The 21,030-nt window shown below is 51.7% G+C and overlaps 1 protein-coding gene across 1 annotated transcript; it reads left to right on the top strand.

The window, feature by feature from the left end:
* The first annotated feature begins 4,185 nt into the window (after positions 1-4,185).
* Positions 4,186-20,836, top strand: Ggt1 (gamma-glutamyltransferase 1). The gene is made up of 13 exons (XM_027923308.2): positions 4,186-4,457; positions 9,100-9,264; positions 10,028-10,158; positions 10,313-10,399; positions 14,053-14,245; positions 14,648-14,805; positions 15,755-15,904; positions 16,393-16,529; positions 19,224-19,411; positions 19,647-19,774; positions 19,876-19,988; positions 20,065-20,178; positions 20,520-20,836. Exons 1-13 carry the CDS (start codon positions 4,450-4,452, stop codon positions 20,664-20,666), a joined length of 1,719 nt encoding a protein of 572 aa, XP_027779109.2. The 5' UTR covers positions 4,186-4,449; the 3' UTR covers positions 20,667-20,836.
* Positions 20,837-21,030: the final 194 nt, after the last annotated feature.

Here is a 21,030-nt window from a genome sequence, read left to right on the forward strand (position 1 = left end):
GGGGCAAAGGAAGGCTTCCAGAGGGCTAAGGTCAGAGTCTAAAGGAAGAGTGCCATTTCAGTAGCCTGCAAAAAGTCCTGGCGGGAGCACTGAGTGCAGAGGAATGGGCAGGCACCAGCAAGGCAAGAATTTATCTGCAGGGCAAAGGGGGCCTTTGAAGGGTTCTCCAATGGGGGAGGGACATGCTCAGATTTGCATGCTGAGCACTGGTGCTACATTAGGGAAATAGCATCAGGGTTGTGACCTGTGAATGAGAGTCACCAGGTGATTGCGGGGAGCCTGGGAGGGTCTAGGGGGTCAGGAGTGACTGGGAGGGGATGTATAGAGAGGAGCAACTGAAAGGGACCAGTAAGGATGCAGGAGTAGCTGCAAGGCTAGACTCTGGCTCATGTGGCCAGTAGAGGTCTGGGGAAGGCAATTGTTTAGCTCAGGTTGGGGCATGTCGACTTGGGGCGTCTGAAACATCAGCCAGAGGGGCTCAGTCTTGGATCAGCATCCAAGAGGTGAGGGAGGCAGAGGAAGCTCCGTGGAAAAGGTGGGGAGCTCTGGAAGTCCTGGTGAGCCAAACAGGGTGTTTGTGGAAAGTGTTGGGCAGTTTGGGCATCAGTGAGGTCATGGGGAGTGGTTGGTGGACAGGCAGGCTTGGCCTGTGACCCAGAAGGCCATGAGACAGGAGTAGCTTGGCTTTTCTGGAGACTGGGCCATGTGAATGGGTGGGGGTTGGGTCATGGACAAGATTCTGCCTTTCCTCTCCAGCCTTCTGGAGCTCTCAGACACCGCAGATAATTACCAGGTGATGTGATAAATGCCACCTGGAGAGAGTTCAATGTCCCTGGATGGCCAGGAAGGAGGCACTTTAGGTCTCTGTTCTAAGCCGCTCATCAGCCAGGGACAGACCTGGTGTTGGAGCTGGGCCAGCCTCTGTGAGGCTTTGGAGGTAGCACATACCTCTTATAGTCTGAGCCCAGCCTTCTCAGCCAATCTGCCCAGTGCTCTTCTACTTACTCCTTTCCTGAGGCCAGAAAGGGGAAGGGAGCCCAGATCATGTGCCATAGGTATCTGGGGTCAGGTTTGAACCTGGGAACTCTGGAGCCCACTCCCCTGTCGTCTTGCCTCTGCGTTTTGGAAGTTGGATTTGTTCTACCAGGTGCCAGGCCGGCACTGCTGCTGGATGCTTGCAGGCATTAACTAGCTGACAATTCTGGAGGCCCATGCACTTGACTGAGCTCATCTCTGTCCTCACATCAAAGGTGGGTACTATAATAGGGAATGCTGCAAATGGTGCCTCAGGGCACAAGAGTTCTACCATGCTACAGTTAGCGAGTGCTTACCTTCCCCCTGCCCCGCTGAGTATTGCCCTTTATTGAGCTAGAACCTTCCTTCCATCTCTTTAATGTTATCTGTCTGGCTCTGAGATGCTATGGTCAGGTAGCCATAGAGTTCATTGGCCTCTGCTTCTCTGCTTTGTGGCTTCAGATGGTAGACAGGATCTGAGGCCAGGCCCAACAGAAGCAGGCTGACTCTTGCAGTCTACAGAAGGCATTACAAAGAGACAGGCCACCGTTCACGCCTGTAATCCCAGCGGCTTGGGGGCTGAGGCAGGAGGATCGTGAGTTCAAAGCCAGCCTCAGCAAAAGTGAGGCACTAAGCAACTCAGTCAGAATCTGTCTCTAAATAAAATACAAAATAGGGCTGGGGATATGTTTTAGTGGTCGAATGCCCGAGTTCAATCCCTGGTACCTTAAAGAGAGAGAGAGAAATTGGGGCTTGATGGTAGGAAGAATTGCTGTCTTTAGAGGTGGTGAGCTCCCCATTAGAACAGGTATAAGATTCTGTGATTCTTAAGCTATTATGATATGTGAATTTAGAATCAGTTTTATTCCACCAGTTTACTAAGTATAAACATAAAATATTCATGAGATCGTGTCACAGCAGTTGTGGAGCATGGGCAGGGGCAGCTTGCATCTGGATCCACCTGCTTTGCTCACTTACAGTGAGGCTGTAGTTCAGTTATCATGGCCCTATCAGTTCTACCAGCCTTGGCCCCTGTGGTGGCCCACCTGGGGCTCAAGCCTTGCCCTGCACTTCCTGGCACTCAGGTGCAGTCAGCTTCCTGGACCTGACAGTGAGATGGGGCATGGTGGAGGCTTCGATGAGTTACCAGTTTCAGGAAGTGGTTTGTATAATCCTCCCATGTCATGGGTCACCGTGTCCTGCTGTGGCTTTGGGCAGGTCTCTCCCCCTCTTAGTCTTTGGTTTCCTGTGCTCACAGCATACTCCTTACCCTTCCTAATACCTTATTTTTCTAGATACAAAGGTGGGACAATCCCAAAGTTGTTGGGACAGAAAGGTCCTTGGAAGCCACCGGGAGCCCATTTCTCTGCAGGGGAACTGAGTTGGCTACTGAGCCTCCCCCTGGACTGACTCTTTGAGCCTCTGTCTAGCCAAAGCCCTGGAAGTACTATGGGCTGCTGGTGCCAGTACAGAAGGAATGATTAGGAGATGAAAGGCATTGGGACAGTGGTTGAACTCTTCCCCCTCCCTGCCCCCAGGCCAGACTGGCACAGGAAGACTCCTCCAGGAACAAGGACACAGAGAGCCTAGCTCCACCAGACCCCGCTCAGTGTCCTATCAACACTCCCTTCTTCCCAAGGCCTCTGTCTTCTGCCTGACTTCCAGAGCTGGCTGAGGAGCTAATGGGAACCTACCAGAGTCTTAATGAGTGAACCAGGGTTAATGGGTTACCCAGCATGGTGACATATTCACCAGCCTCCCAGGGCTCTCAAAGTCCAGACTGGCCTGGCCTTCAAGGTCTAAGGCTCCACCACCTCTTTTTCCAGCCTTGACGCCTCAGGGCTCAGGAAAGGACCAAAGAGGTCAAGAGGGCCTCCTGAGCACTCCCTGCTTCTCTAGAAATCTCTAGTTTTTGGCTCCCAGGTTCAAGTGGGTCCTTTTGGTTCATATTTTCTCCCTTACCCACCCTCTGCTCTGAATGGGTTCCCAAGGACCCTGTTTTAGTGTCTGCCCCTCTCCCACAGCCCTCGGCTCCTCCTCCTTGTCTGATAACACTATCTTATTTCCAGTAAGGATAGGGGTCCTTAGGAGAAGAATCTGGATGGGCCAGGATTAGATGGGGGAATGAATGAATGAATGAATGAATGAGTTTAAGCCACAGCTGTGCTAATAATGGCAGTTCTGGCAGGCAACAGACCCTATGTGTGGACTTTTATCTGAGGCCCTAGAGGCTTGGGTTTGCCAGCTGTGGGGACACTCACCGCATCTCACTCAATGGGCCAGAGCAGGTAAGGGCATGAGGGGAGGATCCCATCCTGTCCCTAGCCTCCTCCTTACTACTTTACTGCCCAGAACTATCCATCAGTATGCCTGCCCATACCTCAGGAGGTTAGGGGATTAGGAGCCAGGTGATAATCCCAGGCTTTAAGGAGGCCCAGGCAGGAGGATCCCAAGTTCAAGGACAACCTCAGCAACTTAGTGAGACTCCCATTCAAAATAAAAAATAAAAAGGACTGGGGATGTAGCTCAGTGGTAAAGCATCCCTGGGTTCAATCCCCAGTACCCCTCTACCCATACACAATAAACACATACAAAAAAAGGGGGGCAATTTAAGGGATTAGGAAAGACTCCCCTGGGTCATGTGACTACCTTTAGTCCAGGTGATCAGGATCCTTGGAGTGACAGCCCCTGTACTCTTCATCTGTAACCCAGAGAGTCAAGGAGAGGGCATGGTGTTTGGTGGGGTCATCCTCTACCCATGAGCTGTGGAGGGCAATTTAGTCTCCTTAGATCTTGTGGGGTCTTGGATGCTTATATCCCAACCACCACTGGCTGCATTCTAGCTCTATGTGTCCCCATTTTGATTGGGGGAAGCTCACCTCCTTCCAGGGACCCACTGGCCTGAGCTTCCTCTTACTGCTGAAACCTAGCTTCATTCAGCCTCACTCTTATTGAGGGTTTGGGACTCCACCAGGCTCTGAGAGATCTGCAGCTGTCCCAGGTTACAAGGCCCCAACAATAAGATCAGGTACCAGCCCTCTTCCCACCTGGAATAGTTTCTGTACCTTTAAAGCCTCCTCCTACCCTAGACTGACAGGGGGAGGGAGGGGAGGAGCTGGGCCACAGCTGGGACTGGGGATGTAGCTTAGTGCTAGTGTGGGACTGAGAGTCAGGTGAGCTGGGCATGTGTCTGGCTATGTCCCAGTGCTGTGTGACCCCAAAGCACGGCTCACCCTCTCTGAGCTGCTGGACATTGTAGGTGGGGGAGTTCAGGGAATGTGTGGAGGCTTGGGTTCTATCCCTCAGCTCTGCTATATGCTGGTCATGCTCTAGAGGAGATTTCATGGGAGACTCGGTTTACGCACCTGGTCAACAGGAGTGAACTGCGCTTCTGGGTGAAGGTGGCCAGGCTGCTGTGGACGGTCCCTCTGGGAAATGTACAGGTAGGCAGAGCCCTGGGTTCTTTGTTTCGCTTGGTCTGGGCTGGGGGCTTCTGTTTCTTGTCTGATAAGTATGTTCCAGACAGCCTGCTCAGGCTTTCTGGCTTGCTTTTCTGCAAATGTCTGGTAGATGTCACCTGATTCCTTGGAAGACGGCCTTAAGGAATCTGGCTCCCAGAAGGTGGACCTGGAATTTAAGAGGGAGGGCTGCAGTGTGGAGAAACAATCCCTAAGAGTTCTGACAGCTCCTGTGAGGGTGGTGAGCAGCTCTTGAGTGCAGCTGGAGCCCTGATGAAGGCTGGGAGGTGCTGTGTGCGGGGGCCATGCTTGCCCCACTCTGGGTTTTGGTTGTGGCTGAGAGTGGGGGTTGGGCAGGGCTCATTGTGCAACCAGCATTACCCAACACCTGGGGGCTCCTACCCACCTTTAGGTCACCCTAGGCACATATAGCTCTTTGAATAGGTTTCCAGCAGGTAGTGGTTATCAAGTCTTGAGATGAGTTTTGTTTTTCCAATTTGCAACTCTATTGGGCGGCAAGGAAGAAGATTCCAACTTTCCGAATAGCATCCTGACCAGGGGTGTAGCAGGGCCAGGGAAGCCACACAGGTCTGGTCTCATACCCAGGGGAGGTGACTCCTGCAGTGGGGGAGGGGATGGGTCTTGAGCCCACTTGCTGGGCCACGTGCCTCCCAGGGCCAGCTGACCTTGGGCAAATTGCTTCTGCCTAAGCTTCAGTTTCCTGTCTGTGAATGGGGTTAGGGCTGTGTCCTGTTTCACTCTTCTGGCTTTAGGATTGCATGACACAGCCTTTGAGCTAGGGATTAGCAGAGAAACTCCAGGTTGGCCATTCTGTCTGTTTTCTGTGCTCCCCTCTCTGCTGCATCTTGGGAATCTGCTCTGTTCAGCCTAGATTCAGTGAGTGTGAGTGGTGCCCGTGTGTGTTAGAGTCAGCATCTCTGGGTAAGTGGAGCCTGCAGATTCCTGGGGACAAGGAGCTCAACACCTTATATGCACAGCTGTCTGGGGAGGGGCATAAGGAACTATAACTCAGAGATCTGCTGCTCTTGGTTGAGGGCCCAGAGAGAATGGGGTGTATTGCCCAAGGCCTCTTGGGCTGGACCCACAGCTGCTGTGGTTGAGACTTCCTTGGTGAACTGGTCACAGACATGCAGCAACTTGGGGCAGGTATGGGATGGCAGGCTTACATTGCTGGGCTGCATGACCTTGGGTCAACTCTGGTTCTCTCTGGGCCTTGCCTTTGTAGGCTGACCTGGTGGTTCCTTGTGCCTGGGGTGTTAATGTTCCTGGATTGGTGGTGGAACCGGTCTGGACCTTGGCACCTCTAGGCCATGTTCCAGGGACGCTACTTTGGTATCTAGCAGCAGGGTGTGGTCTCTTGGTTACAGGCTCTTGTCTGGTGCCGGGAGTCAACCCCTATTTCACTGCCTCAGGAACCATCTCTGGGACACCCTGTCTGGCTCTGAGTTTGCATACAGGGAACAGGGACAGGGCAAGCCAATGGACACTACCCTCTGGAGGAAATTGAATCTAAGAGAAGGGAGCCCCTTTTCCAGGTTCAGAGCACCTCCCACCTCCTGCCCAGGGCCCTCCCAGGGCTGCATGAACTTTAGTCACCTGGTGACAAGCCGAGTCACTGTGACTTTTTGCTGCCATTCCACCATCCTTCGGGCCTGGCTGGACCTCTAGCAGAGGATTGCCTGTTCTAGACCCTATTCAGATGTCTCCAACTGCCTCCACTGGGATGCTAGTTGCCCCCAGCTGATCTCTTGCCCCCTCTGGGATGAAGTAAGGACATGGATCCTCAGTCCCTACTCCCTCTTTCCTGCCTCTGTGTCTTGGAGATGCCCACCCCCAGATCCTAATCCCCATCCAGAGGCCCCCTGAGGAGCTCTGCAGGGGTTGAAGGCGTGGCCCCACTGCTTGGGGGCAGCCATTCTGTCGCCAGAACTTTCCCAGGCAGACAAATTGGCTTTTTCCTCCCTGCGCGAGCACCCATGTCCAAAACTATCTTCTGAGGAAGAGGGGGGCTCTCTCCTGGGCCCTTGCTGCTGCCCTGGGTCTCAGGTAAACCTACCAGGGTTATAAGGAGGGGGGGGGTCTGGGTTTGAGGCCCAGTGCTGTATCTGACCCACTCTCTAGCCTCGGTTTCCCCTCCTGAGACTGATTTGGGTGAGAGCCAAGATTCTGGGCTTGAACATTCTTTCAGAGAGTCTTTGAGAAAACTTGGGGGTGGAGGGGTGGGAAATGGAAGCCTGGCTCCCCAGCAGGGTGTCTTCCGCTGAGCTGGGGACATCTGCCTGTAGGGGGTTGGGCCAGCCCTCCTTGTCACACTGTCCTGGAAGAAGGAAGAGGGCTCAGTACCACCTATTCCCCTCTCCAGGCTCCCTGAGACTTGCTGAGTGCCCTAACTTGGCCACTGGGTGCCCAGACAGATGGACAGGGAAGGCTGGAACATGTCTGCCAGGGGATCACAGCTGGTCTACCCCAGGACCCTGAGGGCAGTCTCAGCTCACAGCCTCAAGCCCAGAAGAAATAAAGCCCAAGATGCTCAGAGAGAACCAAGGCTGTGTGGGCTCAGGGATGGGGCTGCTGCTGACCAGGTTCAGCCCCTGCCCCGCCCCCACCACGATGGGAATGCTCTTTATCTGCCATAGGTGATAATCTATTGCTAACCCTACTCCCAAAGCCCCTTGGAACTCCCAGCATGACTTTTTCATCAGGTTCCTGACTAGGGTCTAGGGTACCTGTGTGCCTAGCAGGCCATCAGTCCTGGTGAATGGTTAGCCTGTCTCTTGGACTGTGAGGCTTTGTTGGTTGGCACTTTGGACAGACTGAACTCTCTGGATGCTTTTTGCAGGATGAGTTGGTAGGAGGCATAGGGAGGAGGCTGGGTGGAGTTCAGGTCAGGAAGAGCTGTGCCTGGGTTCAGGCCATGCTGTGCAATGTGGAGAGAAAGGCTACTGTGACTCCTAAGGGTACATGGGGTAGGAATCTGCATGACTGCCTACTGGGCCCCCTGCTCAGGGGCTCAGTTTCCCCCTCTGCATTGAGGACTTGTAGGCTCTTTCCCAGACCAGATGTGGGGGCACATGCTATTTATTATGCCATCATCGCCCTTCCTGCCAAGCCTGGGAAGGGGGAGCCCTTTCATGCTAGTATCAGAATGCTTCCCTCAGGTGTGAGGAGGGAGCAGGAACTCCAACCTTAGGTTATCTCTGGACACTCTGTCTGGCTTTGAGTTCAGATACTCTGAATAGAGGCAGGGGGAAGCAGGACGGGGGGTCAGCCTGGGGCTCCCTGGAGGGGCTCCCTGGTCGATGCCGCCCTCTGGAGGGAAAGTCTGGAAGAGGGGAGCCCTCTGTCTCTGTTACCGCACCACTTCCTTCTTGTTGGCATCACACGCCTCGCTTGCTGCCAAAGTCACAGGGACTCTCAGGCTGTTGTTGTCCTTCCCAGTATAGCCTAGAAGGAAATCATAGGGGAAGTGTGTAGCCAGTAAGAGGCCCACCAATGTCCCCTGTGCCATGTACTCCTCTTGGGGACGTCCCTCAGTGCAACCATGATAATAATTATAGTCAGCAATTACTTAGCACTTCATACATTCTAATCCACTTAATTCACAACACCACCCCTGGCAAGTAAGGCCAGCATTGGACAGAGAAATGACTTGCCCAACCCCTGCAGCAGGTGAGTGGCTAGTCCAAACACAGAGGGGGACAGTGCCATTTGTCCCTTGGCCCCATTGGTCACGCTACATTCTCACCACCTAATACTAGGCTTGGGCCCTGTTCCCTCCTTACCCTGCAAATTCTCTGGGCTGCGCCTGGGAGAATTCATGCAGACCTCAGCTGGAGTCAGAGAACTAGCCTGAGGTGGAGCTCCGCCCTGAAAGGGCAGGGCCTGTTTCAGGTCCGCCCTAGTGATTTTCAGGAGCTGGAGGAGACTGCCTGGTTGAGGAGTCTCTAGAGAAGATTCTGTGACCATAGGCTCCTGTAGAGCGGGAGTGACACCCCAGTTGTTTCTCCAGCCGCTTTCAGTCAAAATCTCCCATCTTTGGAGGCCACCTCCCCAGGCAAGGCTTGGGGCTCCCACCCTCTGTTGGACGGTAAGTCCTGACCCTGTGGTGGTTGGTCTGCTGATTTCAGGAGGAAACTGGGATGTCCTCTTGGAAGGCACAATGGATACTGAGCCCTGTGCTCTGTGGTTAGCCATTTGGGGGACCCATGGATAGTATCAGGTCTGAGTTAGGATGGGGGACATAGAGGAAATGAAGCCAGGCCCATCTTTCTTGGAACTCCCCCTTAGGCAGTGGAGACTCAGCAGCTGTAAGGAGGTAGACAGAGCATGTGAGGTCTGAAGGCGTCCATATTGGAGATGAGGTCTTCACTTGAATGATCAGGCAGGACTTGGGAGGACAGAGATGGCATCCAGAGCTCCTGGCAGAGGGAATGGCCTGGTCAAAGGTCTGGGGGCTGGACAGCCTGCACACATTCTTGAAGGCTGGAAGGAGACACAAGGCTGTTTCTGAAGCTTGACTTTAGACTGTGCCCTGTCAGGGAGGAGTCTGGAAGTGTCCAGGGCTGGGCCTGACCCTGCTCTTCCCCCTACCTACCCTGTATGGCAGAGCCATGAAGAAGCGGTTCGTGGTGCTGGGCCTGTTTGTCGTGGTTCTGGTACTTGTCATCATTGGTGTCTGCCTCTGGCTGCCCTCCAGTTCCAGGCAGCCCGAACATGTGTACTCCAGGGCAGCTGTGGCGACGGATGCTAAGCGCTGCTCAGAGATTGGGAGGTGAGCAGGACCATCTGACCTGGAGCATGGCATGGGGTGGTGTGGGCACACACAGAAGACACCCATACAGGTGAACCTGGGAGAGACCCTTGCCCCTCCAAGACTCAGTTTCCCCATCTATAATCAGGCTGCCTGAATGAGGAGCTGCCTGTCCTTTTTTGGATCCTCTCAGTAGCCTCTGGTCAGGGGAGAAGGAGACAGTGACCACGAAAGCAGGGTGTTGATCTCCCTGGGTTCCCTCTTGGAGTGGGTCCCTTTTCCCAGTTCTAAGAGGATCTATCTTTATGGATAAACCCTGCCATTCTATTCTATTTTAGATTCCTAGCTCACATTATATATAAAGATAAAGACTTGAACTAAAAAAAAAATGTTATTAATAAAAAATAACGGTTTTCTTTTCTTTTCAAGTAAGTTATGCACATTTGTTTGCTTGGAAAGGAGGAAACTATAGGTCTTTAAAATTTCTATGCATGTGGTGGCATAGAATGTAATCCCAGCTACTCAGGATGCTGAGGCAGGAGGATTGCCAGCCTTGGCAATTTAGGGACACCCTATCTCAAAATAAAAAAGGATTGGGATTATAGCTCAGTGACTTGGGTTCAATCCCAGAACCAAACCAAAAAGCAAATAAAAAACTCCTATGAACTCCTCTTCCATTTTTCTTTGGGTAGGGTGACCAGGTGAAGATGGGCAGGAGGGTGGCAGAGTAAGCACAGGGGCTAGGGAGCCCTGGGTATCTCACCCTCCTACATGCTGCTGGCAGGGATGTTCTACAGGAAGGAGGCTCAGCAGTGGATGCAGCCATTGCGAGTCTGCTGTGTGTGGGGCTCATGAATGCTCATAGTATGGGCATCGGGGGTGGCCTGTTCTTCACCATCTATAACAGCACTACACGTGAGTACCTGGGATTGGGGGGGAAAGTGAGTGGCAGGAGTTGTCCATCTCGGGGTGGACTTGGGATGGGAGTTGCATAGCTGAGTGGTCCCTGAGTTCCCTCTTGGAGAGGGATTGGGGTTGGTCTGGCCTGCCTACCAGCTTCTATTTTCAGGAAAAGCTGAGATCATCAATGCCCGTGAGGTGGCCCCAAGGCTGGCCTATGCCAGCATGTTCAACAACTCCAAGCAGTCTGAGGAAGGTAAGCTGTCTCGTGGGCTTAGGGTGTGGGTATAGAGCCAGGATGGGCCACTGGGAAGTTGCCTCACCTACATGAGCATGCCCTTGTTCAGGGCCTGGGGACAGCTCTGGCACCTCTCCCATCCTTTCCTGGCCCCATGACACCCTCTCATAATGACTGGTTAAACGATCATCATGACGTAGGGGAAGGACAGGTTCTTCTGTTATTTCTGCTCGGGCCCTATAGGGCCAGGTCGTGGTTATATGTGGAAAAAATCATCACAATTTGTGCTCTACTGGTGGGTTCCACATCCAGGGATTCAACCAACTGTGGATAATGGAAAATATTTGAAAAAAAGAATTGGGTCTGTACTGAACATGTTTTGACCTTTTCTCCTTGTCATTATTCCCTAAACAATACAGTATAACAACTATTTACATAGCATTTACATTTCATTAAGTACTATAATCAAGAGATTATTTAAATTATACAGGAAGATATACGTAGATTATATGCAAATACAACATCATTTTATATAAGGAACTTGAGCATTCATGGATTTTGGTATCCTTGGGGGGGGGGTCCTAAACTGATCCCCCATGGATACCAAGAGGTGATTTCATTATTATAACAGCTCACATATTCAGGGTTCACTTAGGCCAGTACCCTGCTCAATGATTTTCACTGATGAGCCCCTTGTCTCGTCCCTGTATAATTGGGAATGGGGTGAGGATGCTGGATCAATTATTGTTTTATAGGTAGGAATGCTGAGACCCAGAGAGGTCATATAAACTACTGAGATCACACAGCTGGGAGATTTAACCCAGGCTGTCTAATCCTATGTTTTTAATAGGCATTCCATTCATTTCATGCATTCATTTATTAATTTGTGGGGATATGGGGCAGAATCTCTCTTTTCTAACTTGGCCATAAGTGGAGAGGAAACTCCCAGACTCCACAGGTAGTTAAGGGGAAGCCCGTGCCCACCCCCAGGGGCACCATTCAAAGAAGGTAGAATGGATAGTGACATAAGAAATTGGATTTAAAAAGCCAATCCAAAAAAACCAAAGGGTAAATGTTTTCTCTGATATGTGGAAGCTAACCCACAATAAGGTGGGTGGGGAGGGGGGAAAAATAGAGGTTCAGAGGATTAGACAAAGAGAAATGAAAGGAAGGGAGATGGGAGAGGAATCAGAAAGACAGTGGAAAGAATCTGACATAATTTTCTAATGTCCATATGTGAATATACCACAGTGAATCCCACAAATGTATACATCCATAAAACTGGGGCCCTAATCAGAATAAGATATATTCCATGCTTGTATAATTATATAAAATGGACTCTTCTGTCATGTATAACTAAAAATAATGAATTTAAAAAAAAAAAAAAAAGGAGTTGGAAGGGTGGAGGAGTGAGGCACCCTGACCACAGCAAGATCTGATGCCTTCGGGGAGTCCTATATGATATTCTTTGAGCAGCCTCTTTGGATTCCTCCATGACATGGGTAGTCTTTGATTTTTTTCTTAATTTTCACTATATTTTTATTTCACTATAAGAAACTCGGAATGTGTAGAAATGACATTACTCAGCATATGGGAATGCTTGAATCTTATAGATTTGGTATCTTGCAGATACTTAAAATTCACTTACTTAACAGGGATTCCTTGAGCCCCTCTTACAGTGTCAGGCAGTGTCCCAAAGCTTGGGTAAAACGCAAAGACAAAAAAATGCACTATAGCCTGGGAAGACTGAGTGATCCAGGTGGAAGGAGAAGGCGTAGAGCCCTGTAGGGAGCCAGGGAGGCTGCCAAGAGACCCAGGAGGAGGAGGAGGACAGGGATCCAAGACAATGGCCTAGGTTGTGTGGGACTTCACAGGTCACTGTAAAGCCCCTCTCTTTTGTCTAAGTAAGCGGGGAGGCCCTTGAGTATCTGCGTGCAGGAGAACAGATCTGGCTAATGGTTAATGGGACTGCTTGACTGCTGTATAAGGAGAAGGAGGCCAGCAGGGACCTGTCAATAATCCAGGGAGGCTGGAGGATGGTTGGTCATGGGTGGTGCCAAGTACTCCTGGAAGATGAGGGTCTGTGATTTGCTGACAGTTTGAGTGGAATGTACATGCAGGGAGTCCTGGATGACCCCAGTGTCTTTGGTCTGCACCTGGATGGACAGGGTGGCCCTCACAGAGACAAGCAGGGCTGTTGGGGAGTAGATTTGAGTAGATGCTCAGCAGCTCCGTGTGTTAAATTTGAGATACCGGTTTTGAATGGGCAGGTGGATACTTGGGACTGACCATCAGGGGAGCAGTACAAGCCAGAGGAAGGTAAATTTGGGAGTTGTCAAAACAAGTGGAACCTGAAGCCCAGAGCTGGGAGGACATCATCAAGAGAGAGAGGAGAGGTGGCAGGAGACAGGGCAACAGACGAGGGGACCAGGGGAGCCAGGAAGGTGTCTGATACAGGGGTGGCTGGGGAGGAAAGGGTGATGATCCCAAGTAAGAGTGATAGGCCAGGTCTGGCAGCATGAGGGCCACCTGTGAGCTTGGCAAGCAGGGTGACATAAAAACCCTGATTGGCCTGAGGTCAAGAGAAGACTTTCTTTTTAAAGGTGGGAAGAAGTGTATGCTGGGTGTCAGATCTTCTGAGACGTGATGATGATCTTCTAGATCATAGCAACCTGGCTTTCAGAGACTTTGGGGCAAGAGAGGCAGCTCTAGAGCTGCAGCTGCCAAGCCTGGGCATAACTAAAAGGACTTCCATCACCTCAGTGGTAAAATTTGGGGGGTGCCTGGAAGCGAGCAGGAGGCCGTAGCTGTGCCTTTCTGGGCAAAGCTGTCTGGATTTGGGCATAGCACGTAGGTAGGCACTGGGCTTGTGGGGAATGAAGCTCAGGAGTTTGTTTCTAATTGACTCGTGGGTTCCTTGAAGGTCATAACTGGAAGGCAAGGCCCCTTATAGTTAGTTAGATGGGGAAACTGAGGCCCAGAGAAGGGACTAGGCAGAGATTAGGACTCAGGAGAGTAGAAAAAAGGAAAGAGAGCCCTTTTCTTGGGACTAAATCAGCCTTGAGGGTTACCTGGGCTTGAGCTGAGTGCAAGTAATACCTGATTTTACTTTGGCACGTTCTAGTGGATCCCAGGAGTCTTAAGGAACAAGAAGTCTTGTGGCTGGGGGTAGTTTGGACTGAGAGATAGGAAGGGGTCTGGCTTCTCCCCAGTTTCACTGAGCAACTATAAGCCTGGCACAGGATTTTAGACATGGAGACACTGTGGAGACAGACATCTAACATTGGGACAGCAAAACACGCCACATGTGCTACCAGCTCCCTATCCTGTGCCCTGCAGGACTCCATGGGCAGGACTCCATCCCTATTTGATCTGTACTCTTCTTTGTAGATCCCATTTATGATCCTAAATATCCCTTTCCTTGGGCTGGGGGTATAACTCAGTGCTAGAGCACTTGCCTAGCATGTGTGAGGCTCTGGGTTTGATATTTGATACCTAGCAACACACACACACACACACACACACACACACCACCTTTCCTTCTAAATCTCGCTAGCTCTATCTGTAAAATGGGTTGGGGAAGATACTTGGGATGCTGCCTTTCAGAGATCCCAGTGTCCTCTCCTTGGGGGTCACTAACCATGTCTCTCTCTCTCTCTCTTTCTTCTCAGGAGGGCTGTCAGTGGCAGTTCCTGGTGAGATCAGGGGCTATGAGCTGGCACACCAACGGCATGGTCGGCTGCCCTGGGATCGCCTCTTTCAGCCCAGCATCCAACTGGCCCGCTATGGCTTCCCTGTGGGCAAGGGCTTGGCAGCAGCCCTGGAGAAAAAACGGGATATCATTGAGCAGACTCCTGCTCTGTGGTATGTCTGCAGGTTTGGGCCTGCCTGGGGCAGAGGCAGGGCAGGCAGGGCCCAAGGATCCTGCAGACTGGGAGAGGCTGATGGAGCTGTGCTCTGCTCTAAGGACTTGTGACTAGGAGGCGGGCACGAGGGCTGAGAAGATGCAAACCCTTCCCACTGGGTGTGGGGACACATTCCAGTCTTGGTTTGAGGACCCTAGTGAAAACTATGGTTGACCATATGACCTGAATGGTGTGGGATACTAGGAGCTCTGAGCCACAGGGCCAGCTGCCCACCTGTGGACAGGTGCTGCTCATTCTTTGTTCTCCTTTCCCTGAGAACAAAGAGAACCAGGCAGGTGGAGGAGTGGGTCTAGCTGAATCTGCCACACTGGCTGCCTCACTTGAGCTCCCCCTGCTCCAGCAAGATTTTCTGCCGGGATGGGAAAGTACTTCGGGAGGGAGAGAAAGTGACCATGCCACAGTTGGCCGACACGTACCAGACGCTGGCCCGAGAAGGTGCCCAAGCTTTCTATAATGGGAGCCTCACAGCCCAAATCGTGAAGGACATCCGGGCGGTTGGTAAGTAGGCAACCTTGGAGGCCTGAGTGGAGAACCCCACAGTAGGAACCTTGACCTGAGTCCCACATCCTGAGGCTTCCTCAAGGCACCAGATTCTCAGGGAGTCCTTGGCAGGGTAGGGTCAGCAACAGTCCATGTAGGTCCACAGTTCTTTGTTTGGTCAGAGAGACCATGCAGACAGAAGAGAAAGCCCTTCATGGGCTTGATGCAGGTGTAGGCAGGAGCTGGGGATACACAAGAGGACACAGGAGGACTTCTTGTAAGAGGTGGCAGCTGACCTGCAGATGGCTTTGTCAGGCAGAAAGAGGAAGGGATTCCTGCAAAGGGCATAGTATGTGCTAAGTCCTAGAGAGAGGCAATTTTGATTCACCAGGAAAGGTCATAAAGGCTAAGGGTAGGCTTATGAGAGAAGTGTTGGAGGGATTTTGTGGGACAGGCTGTGAGTGCTCAGTTATGGCCTTTTTCATGTTACTTTTGTCTGTTTCGTGGAGGAGATTGATTAACATGTTCCTTTACTACTAATGCCAGAAATTAGGCTGTAAATTCTCTCTTTGGAGCCAGTTCCCTGTAGAATTAGGAGCCTCCATCTACCCATTCATCAAGGGAGGAGAGGTCCAACATGGGGAACGTTGGGAACAGACATTCTCCATTTGGAAAAGACCCTTTGTAGAAATGGGTAAAGGTGGGCCAGGAGGCCAGTGAGTCGTGCAGATTGAGGGCAATGGGTCTAGACTGGATGTGGGTGGGTGGTGAGTACCATTATGAAGAATAGAGGACCTGGGCCCTTAAAGAATAGACAGGACTCCTAGTTTGATGGTCCTGTGGCTCCTCCCCACACCATGGTACAACTCTATCCTGCCCAATGGTGCCACCCAATACCCCCATATGCAGCCCTGCTCCCCCATCCCCACTACGGTGCAGCCCCATCCCTGTGTCTACCCCTTTGCAGGGGGCATTATGACAGTTGAGGACTTGAACAACTACCATGCGGAACTGATTGAATACCCGCTGAACATCAGCCTTGGGAACTCAATATTGTATGCGCCTAGTGCCCCGCTCAGTGGGCCTGTGCTGGTTCTCATCCTCAACATCCTCAAAGGTAAGCAGTCCCACCACAGCTTCGCTGAAGGGCTCCACAACACTGCCTCTCCTTCCCTGAACTTCATCCCTGCTGCATCCTCTGCCAAGGCCTCCCCGGCCTGCTATTAAGTGCATGGCTCACCCTCTCCTGCAGGAGGCAGTGTGGGGTGACCAGGGCTATCCATGATGGGCAAAGCTCAAGGGCTGGAGGAGAAGGGAAGAAAGGAATTCGGGGAAGGGGAGCCTCGCCCAGAGGGTTAAGCTGGTAAATCTAAGTGATCATCTGTGACTTTGTAGATCTTGAGCCTCTGGCTGGATGTGTGAGGCCCAGGCTGGGCAGTGGGGCGGGGAGCTTGCCTTATAACAGCTTTCTGAAGTGGCCACTGATGTTGACTATTTAGTGTTCCCTTCGTAGAGTTGGGAAACGTGGCTTAGGGAGACATTAATCCTTTGAACATCTCCATACCCCTGGGGCCTACCAACGTGCACCTGATTCTGACCAACTAGGGTATAACTTCTCTCGGGCAAGTGTGGAGACCCCCGAACAGAAGAGCCTGACATACCACCGCATTGTGGAGGCCTTCCGGTTTGCCTATGCCAAGAGGACCCTGCTTGGAGACCCCAAGTTTGTTGATATGACTAAGGTAAGGGGCTGGCCTATAATGGGCAGGGTCTTGCCATAGAGGAATCAGGTGATCTCCCTGGGGCACCCCAGCCTTATGCACGTTTTCTGAATCCACTCCTCCCACAGACTTTGATTGTGGGTCTATTGTGTCCTGGAATTGGTTATTCTAAGCCCCGCAATTTCTGCTCCATGGAGTGCATAGTATGGGGAGGGCTGGGAAATAGACTTGACAAGTTGGCAGCCCCTCTCTAGCTAAACTCTAACTCAAGGGCTTTTGCACATGCTGTGCCCTTGGCTTGGAAGATTCTGGAGTGGTCAATGTTGAGGTAAGGAACATAAGGGGATGTTGTAGCCCTCAGGAATAAGAAGGATGTGCAAGAGAGGTCAGGAACTAATGTAATGTTTTTCTGATCTCCATGCCAGGCCTGACCTCACCTGGCCTCCTCATTTGCCAGATGCTTCCGTTCCACGCTGGGCCTCTCCTGGAATCCCTGTCATGACCCTTCCTGCCAAAGGCCCTCACGTTCCTCCTTACCCCTGCATTTGGGCTGGCCTTGCAGATCCCCTCACACTCACCAGGAGGGGACTCAGTTTTCTCTGGTGTCTTCTCTTTTCCAGTGAACATTCTGTACTACACGCCCTGCAATTGCCACTGCCACCACAGCCATTGACCTGGCATCTTATCTCTCTGAGAGGACAGAAGTCACCCTGTTCTTCCTCCCTCTGCCTTCCCTCCTGCTGGCCCTTCTGTCGGGCCCATCTTCTCCTCCTTCATTTTAATTTATTTTTTATATGTTTACTTTATGATTCTGGGGATTCAACCCAGGGCCTTGCATGTGGTAGGCAAGCACTGTACAATAGACACACACCATGGAGCCATATCCCCAGTCTGTCTCCTCTCCCTTTAGGCCCTGTTCTTCCCCGTTCCACTCCTACACTCCTAGCATCTCACATAGTTCACCTCTTTCTTTCACTTTTCAAATTCACACCTATACAATGAAAAAAAAAAAAAAACGGAATTGGGAGTCAGTGGTAACATGTGTGAGGCTCTGGGTTCAATCCCCAGCACCACCACAAAAACAAAACAACAAACAAAAAAACCCCAGATGTGACTGTACACCTGTTTTCTTTCCCTTGATCCCCCGGATGTAGATATTCTGCTCTCTTTCTGTCTTCTCTTGTCCCCTGCCCCCCACTCTCCATATCCATGTTTTTGAGTGATTAAACATGGGTTGCCTGTGTCATATTTTAGATTATCTCCTAAGAGTGAGGATTTATACATACTGTGGCAGCCAGAAACCTGACATGGAAGCCACGTAACCTATTAGCAGCCCATGTCAGAACTTCCCTGAGGGTCTCAATTGCACATGAATTGATGGTCCAAATTCCATCAATTCATGTGCAATTTGGCCATGATGTCTCTCAACCTACAAGAGACCCCCCTGGATTGGTTTGTTCATAAAGCCTAGGGCAATTATCTCAAAGTATGTCCCACATCCCAAATTTGTCTGTTTCCACAGGAGTAGATTTGGGCTGAACATCCTTCCCTTGCATTGGTCAATTAATGCACAAGGGTTGCCCAAACCCTCTTGAGGCATTTTTCTTGCTCCGCTTCCAGGGGCCCTTCCTCTCTGCTTCCCCCTCAATTTCCTCTTCTCTGTCTACCTTTAATCCTGCTTTGGGGACGTTGGCCAGGCTTTCATGGCTTTGAACAGCTTCCTGGTGCCAACATTATGTTTATCTTTCAGTCTGACCTTGCCCATGAACTCTACATACCCATGCTCATGGGTCCACCCACCTGAGTCATGCTCTTCAGTGTTTTGATGGACATGTGTCCAAACTCAAGCCCTGATTGTCCCAGACCTGTCCCTTCTGCAGTGTTTATCTCCCCAGTTAATGGCCACTCTGGGCCAAAGACCTCAAGGTCATCCTCTCTTCTTTCTCATGGTGGGGTGGGGAGTGAGTCACCATATCTCTCTCCTAGTTATTTACAGCCTCTCCTTATCTCCCACATGGACAGCAGAGGGACCGTGTGAAAATGCCCCCCAGCAAGCTCACTCCTCTGCCCCAGTCCTGAGTGACTCAGACCAAAAAGCCAGTCCGTTCTTTTTGAACCTATGAGGCCCTGTGGAATGGGCCTCAGCCTGTATCTTTAACCTCTTCACCCCTCATGTCAATTACTCTTTGCCTATCACTTGCCTCAGGGACTTTGCCTCATTCTGGGCTCTGTTCAGATGTCACTCCCTTTAAGAAGCCCTCTCTGACCACTCTTTCCATACCTCACCCTTATCCATCCCTCTTATCTGGCTTCTCATTTCTAGCACTTTCCATGCCTGCTATTGTTTTTGAACTGCAGGGACCTTTGTTGTCTGTTCCTTGCTGATTCCTCAGCTCTGGGCATATAGTACAACTCCATAAATACTTGCATTAATGATTGAATGTGGCAAGAATCTGGAGTCTTGGGGGATGGACAGGCAGTCAGACATCCAGAATTGTTGTTATGCAACAAAGACAGGCTAGAGAGTCAATGAGATGGGGTCACGTGGGATGCTGGGCCTATTGCCTGGGCCCTGGGAAGCCCCAGAGGTTTTAGGGTGCAGATTACTTAGGTTAGACCCGTGCTTGGGCTTCCTAAGATCTGCTAGGACAACCCTATGTCCTGCACCCTGCCCTCCCTTCCCACTCTCTCAGGTCAGCTCTGGGTCTCTGACAGGTGATCCACAACATGACCTCTGAGTTCTTCGCTAACCAGCTCCGAGCCCGTATCTCTGATGACACCACTCATCCAGCCTCCTACTATGAACCTGAATTCTACACTCCTGATGATGGAGGCACTGCTCACCTGTCTGTGGTTTCAGAGGACGGCAGTGCTGTGTCTGCCACTAGCACCATCAACCTCTAGTAGGGGCTGTGGGGCTATAAGGAGGGGCAGAGCTGGGGGTGGGGATTGAGCCAGGGGCTGCCTGTATATCCCATAACTGGGGCTCCCACTTTTATATTGGGAAATAGAGACCCCACCTGGTGGCATGCCCTAGCTGGGCCTCATAGGAAGCAAGCCTGGGCTGGGGTGGGTGGACAGGAATCTGGCAGGGCCTGGCCAGGCTGGGCATAGCTCTCTGACCTGGCCCATTGGCAGCTTTGGCTCCAGGATCCTTTCTCCAGTTAGTGGCATCCTGTTCAACAATGAGATGGATGACTTCAGTTCCCCCAACTTCATCAACCAGTTTGGGGTGCCTCCCTCACCAGCCAACTTCATCAAGCCAGGTACAGCGAGGAGATCCTGAGGCAGGGGATTTAGGTTGGGAGAGAGTTGGTATCCCGGACACCAGCTGACCACTATATCTGTCCCCTCCTGTGGGCCACAGGGAAGCAGCCACTCTCATCTATGTGTCCGTCGATCATCGTGGGTCAGGATGGCAAGGTCCAGATGGTGGTGGGAGCCTCTGGGGGCACGCAGATTACCACGTCCACTGCATTGGTATGTGCTACCTACTCACCCTCCCTAACCCTGTGCCTGGACCAAGCTCACACTTTACCAATTCCCTCACCCCCAGGCCATCATCCACAGCCTCTGGTTTGGCTATGATGTGAAGCGGGCCGTGGAGGAGCCCCGGTTGCACAATCAGCTTCTGCCCAACACCACAACGCTGGAGAAAGACTTTGATCAGGTGGGCTGGGGGTTGGGGAAACTGAGTCACTGTGTGGAATCACAGGGCATTCTGGGCTGGAGGCCTGCATCTTCTGAGTGGACAGTGGTGGGTGTCCACTGCCCAGGGCAGATGGTCCTCACACCTGCTACCTGGGTCGTCCTGAGCCCTTATGTAATGAGAGCTAAGCCACCCGTTCTAACAAGACCTCATGGGCTGAGGTATCCCCCCATAACTTGCTCTTCTTGGTCACTTGGCTGGAAATGGCACCATCTGGCCCTGTGAGGCCCATGACCACACAGGAGTGGTTCAGATTACATCTGGGACCCTGATGAGGTCTCCCTTTCCCCTCTTCTCTGCAGGCGGTGGCTGCAGGGTTGAAAACCCGGCACCACCAAACCGAAGTCGCTTCCACCTTCATCGCTGTGATCCAGGCCATTGTCCGCACAACCAGTGGCTGGGCAGCTGCTTCAGACTCCAGAAAAGGCGGGGAGCCAGCTGGCTACTGAGTGCTTGAGATGGGCAAGACTGACCAGCAACCCAGGAACAAGATATTCACCAGAGCCAAGAGTGGGACTTTGGAGGGGACGTACTCTCCCTAGGAGTGACAGAGCAATGCAATAAATGGGGGCTCTGTGCCAGGCTGTGGGCAGGCAGCCTTGCTGGCCGGGCTCCCCACTGCCTGGGTCTCGGTGTCTTTTGTGTGAAAATGGAGCCATCTAGCTGGAGGAGAATGAACAGACAGGATCTGGAGGTCTTTGCACTGCACGTTGTGGAATGAACCTCAGCTGTTTTTTGTTTGTTTTTCTTCAGTGCTGGGAATTGGACTCAGGGCTGTTCTACTGCTGAGCTACCATCTCAGCCTTTTAAAAT

This window comes from Marmota flaviventris, chromosome 1 (assembly GCF_047511675.1).
Source record: "Marmota flaviventris isolate mMarFla1 chromosome 1, mMarFla1.hap1, whole genome shotgun sequence".
NCBI lineage: Eukaryota > Metazoa > Chordata > Mammalia > Rodentia > Sciuridae > Marmota > Marmota flaviventris.